Source organism: Gadus macrocephalus, chromosome 5 (genome assembly GCF_031168955.1).
Source record: "Gadus macrocephalus chromosome 5, ASM3116895v1".
Classification (NCBI taxonomy): domain Eukaryota; kingdom Metazoa; phylum Chordata; class Actinopteri; order Gadiformes; family Gadidae; genus Gadus; species Gadus macrocephalus.
The window spans coordinates 21104348-21111048 of record NC_082386.1 but is presented as its reverse complement, the minus strand read 5'-3'; the positions used below and the strand labels follow the sequence as shown (position 1 = coordinate 21111048).

At 47.5% G+C, this 6701-nt stretch overlaps 1 protein-coding gene across 1 annotated transcript; it reads right to left on the bottom strand.

The window, feature by feature from the left end:
• Positions 1 to 738: 738 nt before the first annotated feature.
• Positions 739 to 5491, bottom strand: foxi2 (forkhead box I2). The gene is made up of 2 exons (XM_060051583.1): positions 4842 to 5491; positions 739 to 2541 (listed from the first exon to the last, which is right to left on the bottom strand). The coding sequence occupies exons 1-2, from the start codon at positions 5380 to 5382 to the stop codon at positions 1979 to 1981; spliced, it is 1104 nt and encodes a 367-aa protein (XP_059907566.1). The 5' UTR covers positions 5383 to 5491; the 3' UTR covers positions 739 to 1978.
• Positions 5492 to 6701: the final 1210 nt, after the last annotated feature.

Sequence of the window (6701 nt, the reverse complement as noted above, 5' to 3'; positions counted from 1 at the left end):
TAATGTTGAGTATTAACAGGTATTGTTATTAGAGGATAATGTTAAGGATTAACAGGTATTGTTATTAGAGGATAGTGTTAAGTGTTAACAGGTGATATTATTGGAGGATAATGATAAAGTACTGACAGGCATTATTATTAGAAGAGAATGATTACGTTTTAACAGGTGTTATTATTAGTATAATGTTAAGTATTAACAGTTATTGTTATTAGAGGATTACGTTAAGTATTAACAGGTATTATAATTAATGGGAAATTATTAAGTATTATTAGGTATTGTTATTAGAGTATAAGGTTAAGTATTAACAGGGGTTATTATTTGAGGATAATGATTAAGTGTTACCTATTAATATTAGAGGTATTATTATTAGAGGATAATTATTGTATTGACAGGTTTAAATATATAGGCTAATATTTGCTTTCTATGAAGCCTAAAATAATGTGGTAAAGCTCAAACAACTTAGGCCCATGAGATTTCATTCCAAGTTATAGGGCTTTATTTAAAATCTGACTTGCTGATAGCTATGATGCAAAGCAAAAATGCCAGTAATTTTTGCTAATTGATGAATGGCGTGTTTTTTTAATTATTTGAGCTAGCAAATTATATGTCAATTGTCAATAACTTGATATAGTTAATGTGCAATTGTATACGTTGGTATGTAATCAGAAGTAAAAATCTTTACATGTGCCTCAAGGCCTAGTCGGTAAATGTGGACAACATTGAGAGAAGAGACCATAGTGAAAGACCACATATTTATTCATAATCAAATAAAAACTGACTGCATGCTTGTTGTAGAAAGGAAAAATATATAAATGAATATATAATATATACATATCATTTAAATATACAAATACATGTACACATATTTACACAACCTACTCACTGATGGAATCCTGAGATACACACACGCACGCACGCACGTGCACACACACACACACACACGCGCACACACAAATACTATCAGACAACAGCAAACAAACTATCAGACAAAAGTAACCAGTAAACAACCTATATCAAACAACAGTAAACATGTGAGAAACAGCATAAATAGAAACAGGCTATTCTATGTCTGTGTGCGCGTGCGTGTCTGTGTGTGTGCGTGTTTGCGGGGAGCCCTTGCCCTAATCTTCATGCCCCCCCGGCCATCTTGACCTCATGCTGAGGATCTCACCATCGAAAAAGCATTGTTTGCCAACAACGATGATTCGATTTAAGTCAAAAGATAATCAGTATTAGTATTGTGGTCATTGTTATCATTATGTCATCGTTACGTTTTGGACGTTTGTTGCGTGGGAACTTGAGCTGAGCGGGATCTTCACGCTTCAACCAACCAGAAGGGTCCGTCTGTCCGTCTGCTACCCATGATGCACCACAAACCTCCTGTATGGAGCCGCGAGGAGGCTAGGGTTAGGTTAGAGCTGGTTAGCATAGGTGGGAGGTTAGAGATGGTCACTTTAGGGGTTAGGTTAGAGATGGTTAGTTAAGGTCTTGGGTAAGGGGTGGTTAGTTTAGGTACTAGGTTAGAGATGGTCACTTTAGGGGTTAGAGATAAATAGTTTAGGTGTAAGGTTAGAGGTGGTTCGGGTTAGTCTTGTTGTTTACGTTTGGCCAGGTCTGGTTAGGGTTAGTCGGGGCTAGTTTGGTTAGTCAGGGCTAGTTTGGGTTAGTCAGGGCTAGTTTGGGTTAGTCGGGCCGGTTAGGGTTAGTCGGGGCCGGTTAGGGTTAGTCAGGGCCGGTTAGGGTTAGTCGGGGCCGGTTAGGGTTAGTCAGGGCCGGTTAGGGTTAGTCGGGGCCGGTTAGGGTTAGTCGGGGCCGGTTAGGGTTAGTCAGGGCCGGTTAGGGTTAGTCGGGCCGGTTAGGGTTAGTCGGGGCCGGTTAGGGTTAGTCAGGGCTGGTTAGGGTTAGTCGGGGCCGGTTAGGGTTAGTCAGGGCTGGTTAGGGTTGGTCAGGGCTGGTTAGGGTTGGTCAGGGCTGGTAACTAGAGGTCCTCTCGGGGGTACATCAGGCTGTTGACGCTGAAGCTGTTGTAGAAGTGTCCGCTCTGAGCTCCGCCCAGCGTGTTGTAGTAGCCCCCCCGCGGCCCCTCCACCAGCTCTCCCTCCTGGCCGGGCCCCTGGGGGTGCCCGTGAGAGTGCACGTGAGCGTGCCCGTGAGGGTGCCCGTGAGGCGGGTGTCCGGGTGTCGGCCCGGCGGCCGTCGGATAGGCCCCGAGCGCCGTAATGTTCCTATTGGACAGCTCGTTGACCAATCCCAGGGCTCCCTGGTGCGCGGTGGAGGGCGGGGCCAGCGACGCCATGCTGCTGTAGAAGTGGTTGAAGCAGGCGGCGGCCACGCCCCCCGCGGGGGGAGACAGCGGGGCGGGGGGGCTCTTGAGTCCGTCTATCTCCGGGGAGGAGGGGCTGTCTGAGGACCTGAGGGAGGCCTGCGCTCGGCACTCCTCGCCCTTTGCCGGGTCGGAGCGCCGTTTACGTTTCCTCCGGAAGTTTCCGTTGTCGAACATCTTCTCACAGTTTGGGTCCAGAGTCCAGTAGTTCCCCTTCCCTGATGGAGCACATATATATTAACACATATATACATATATACACACATGCTCTACATATATATACACATATACAAACATATACATAGATATATATATATTACACAGCTTCTCACTCATTCACCTGACGGCATCTCGCTGCATAGATAAACTCACCACCTGCTCCACCTGCAAACTACACTGACTCCCCACTACACCACCTCCAACTGCACCACCTCCAGCTACACCACCTCCAGCTGCACCATCTCCAGTTGCCCCACCTCCAGCTACACCACCTCCAGCTACACCACCTCCAGCTGCCCCACCTCCAGCTGCCCCACCTCCAGCTACACCACCTCCAGCTACACCACCTCCAGCTGCACCATCTCCAGTTGCCCCACCTCCAGCTACACCACCTCCAGCTGCCCCACCTCCAGCTGCCCCACCTCCAGCTACACCACCTCCAGCTACACCACCTCCAGCAGCAGCGCCTACAGCTGCACCACCTCCAACTACACCACCTCCAACTACACCACCTCCAACTTCACCACCTCAAACTGCCCCACCTCCAGCTTCACCCCGTCCAGTTGCACCACCTCCAGCTTCACCACCTCCAGCTGCACCACCTCCAGCTGCATCACCTCCAGCTACACCACCTCCATCTTCCCCAGCTCCAGCTGCCCCACCTCCAGCTGCACCACCTCCAGCTGCACCACCTCCAGCTACACCACCTCCAGCTGCCCCACCTCCAGCTGCACCACCTCCAACTGCCCCACCTCCAGCTGCACCACCTCCAGCTGCCCCACCTCCAGCTGCACCACCTCCAGCTGCACCACCTCCAGCTGCACCACCTCCAGCTGCACCACCTCCAGCTACACCACATCCATCTTCACCACCTCCAGCTGCACCACCTCCAGCTGCACCACCTCCAGCTGCCCCACCTCCAGCTGCCCCACCTCCAGCTGCACCACCCGATGAGCAGTGAGCTCCCTCTACGTGAGTCTGGGGCCGCGCCGTGAAGATAAACCGGTTCGCCCCGGATCTCCCCAGACTGTCTCCGGGTCCTTCGCCTTAACCCCCGGTCATGCTCCCCTGGCGCCCCCCCACTGCCCCCCTCCCCCACCCTCCCCTCCCCCCCCTCCCCTCCCCCCCTCCCTGCTCCTTCTCCCGCTCTGCTCCTGACCTTGGGGACTACTTCCTTGACCTTCGGGGGGCTAGGGTCAGGGGGTCACATGGTGCGGCCTGTGAGGCCGTCAGACACCTGGCTCGCTGTTGGTAAACATCATGTTGGGGGGGGGCGTGGCTCTGCTACAACGGGCGGAGCTACAGAACCAGACGCCAAAACAATGTCGCCGTGATCAACCATTTAAATATAAAATATGTGCTAAATATACGTGTATATAATATATATGTATATGTGTATATTTATGTATCTATATTTATATATAAATAAATATACATATATACATATGAATACCTATTTATACATATATATATATATACTGTATGTGTATCTATGTGTATAAATATACATAAATATATAAAGAAAACTCTTTCGAAGCTGGCCATACAATGCATCAAATAAGAATGTTTTCCGTCTCTTTGAACAACGTTAAGTTAAGAGGAGATTAGACTGAGACAGCTTTACTTTCATTAATTTCCTGTTCAAACTTTCATTTCGTGCTAAAGGCGAAGGCTGATCTAGAAAAAAAAACTTCTGGCTAAATGAATTGATGCCCATTAAAAGTTAAGATTGGGTTCTATTGTTAAGCACCTGTTTGTATTTATTATAAAGTGGTTATTTATAAAGTAGTTTTTTTTTTTTATGTAGGCCTATTATAAAGTCGTTCTCTCTATTTATTATAAAGTAGTTCATTCTATTTATTATAAAGAATTTAATTATGTTTATTATAAAGTAGTTATTAACATTTATTATAGGGTCGGCCTAGTTCTTTCTATTTATAATAAAGTAGTTGTTTCTATTTATTATAGTTATTTCTTTTCATTATAAAGTAGTTATTTATATTTATTATAAAGTAGTTATTTATATTTATTATAAAGTAGTTCGTTCTATTTATTATAAAGTCGTTATTTATATGAATTATAAAGCAGTTATTTATATTTATTATAAAGTATCTATTTCTATTCCTCGCCCGTAGCGCATTGAGGCCTTTCCATCACTGTAACAGCTTGTTCGTGTAACATAACATCGGTATTATAACATGGGTCATATCCAACGGCCCGGGTGTTACCATAACAACTTGTTAATAGTGTTCTAACATGTTAACATGAGGTGAGTCCTGTTCTATGTCGTGGTGCCCACCTGGATCGTCCTCGTCCCGCGGGACCTTCTTGAAGCAGTCGTTGAGGGACAGGTTGTGCCGGATGGAGTTCTGCCAGCCCGCCTTGCTCTTCTTGTAGAAGGGGAAGTTCTCGGCCACGTACTGGTAGATCTGGCTCAGGGTCAGCTTCTTCTCCTGGGTGTTCTGGATGGCCATGGCAATGAGCGCCGAGTAGGAGTAGGGGGGTCGGACCAGCTTCAGCAGCTCCTCCTGGCTCGCGATGGACAGCCAGCCCAGGTCCGGAGCCGAGAAGCCCGGGGAGCCCGCCAAGAAAGGCCGCTGGGAACCGTAGGAGGGCGGGATGAAGGTGGGGTTGTTCCCGTGCAGGTAGGAGGTGGGTGAGTTCAGCCAGAGGTAGGGGTTGGGGTTGGGGGCGGAGGAGAAGTCTCCCAGGGTCCCGGGCTGGTGGTACATAGAGGAGTAGCTGTCACAGTACAGCGACATCTCGTCCTGGGGGCCCTTCCCCGGGACGGAGGAAGCCGGCGGAGAGGTGTGGGGGGCCTGCGGGCCCACGGAGTTCATTATCCCGCAAGGAGCCTCTCTGATTCAGCCTGGGGTTCCGCGTCACGCCCAGGTGGCACAGCAAGGAGAGCGATGCGCGCCGGGTACTTTTCGTTTTATAAGTTCTTGACAGAAGCCAAATCCATGCGCCGGATCATTTCTGCAGCCAATAGAATCACTCTTAGTGAAAAGGGGCGTGTCCATATCAGCCCGCGGCGCGCATCGGACCCGGAGCGACGGTCCGTCGGCCTCACAGCGCGGGGAGGCCCGCCGGACGACCCGCGGTCTTCTTTAGCATCAATCCTATTAATAATGAATAGATTAATTAAATCAGGCTCACCCCTGCATGGTAGGCCTGTTCTTAACAGGAAATTACTACATGAGGATTCACACCTGAGGAATAACATTGTTGTTATGTCGTGTTTTATCAATGTTTCATGCATTCAAAGCATTTATTTTATGAGGAAAACATTGGTAACTTCTTTAACAATTAAAGTTAGGCTTGGTTACGGTAAATGTTAATGTAATAATTTAAATTTTGCAGAGTGAGGTTAGGGTTAATGTTAAAATTAATGTAATAGTGTATTCTGTAAGGTTATCTTACGGTAAATGTTAACGTAATGATGTGAATTATGTAGGGTTAATGTTAATGTAATAGTGTGTATTCTTTAGGACTAGGTTAGGGTTAATGTTAATATCAGTGTGTATTCTGTAGCATTCTGTAACATTAACCTTAACCTAACCCTGCAGAACATTAACATTAACCTTAACTTAACCTTATGCAAATACACATTATTACAATAACATTTACCCATAACCTAACCCTAGAATAAACACTATTTCATTAACATTATCAGTTCACAAATTTAATGAAGCTCCTAACAGATTAAAATATGTTATAACTTCTAATAGTAGCCTTATAATTATTACTATTGACATCAAGACTATTATTGTTGTGTAATAATAATTTTACAAATCAGATGAATAAATCATGATGGGAAACGACCTCCTCCATCAGGGGACCTCCTGCATCAGGGGACCTCCTGCATCAGGGGACCTCCTGCATCAGGGGACCTCCTCCACCAGGGGACCTCCTCCAGAAGGGGACCTCCTCCAGGAGACCTCCTCCACCAGGGGACCTCCTCCAGAAGGGGACCTCCTCCAGGAGACCTCCTCCACCAGGGGACCTCCTGGATCAGGGGACCTCCTACACCAGGGGACATCCTCCACCAGGGGACCTCCTCCACCAGGGGACCTCCTCCAGCAGGGGACCTCTTCCAGCAGGGGACCTCCTGCATCAGGGGACCTCCTACACTAGGGGACCTCCTCCACAAGGGGTC

What these genes read in the sequence shown, in the direction of transcription:
- foxi2 (XM_060051583.1), bottom strand. Translation starts at nt 5,382, where the DNA reads ATGAACTCCGTGGGCCCGCAGGCCCCCCACACCTCTCCGCCGGCTTCC. An exon ending in GCGGGACGAGGACGATCCAG is followed by an intron (nt 2,542 to 4,841) that starts GTGGGCACCACG and finishes GTGCTCCATCAG; the next exon opens with GGAAGGGGAACTACTGGACT.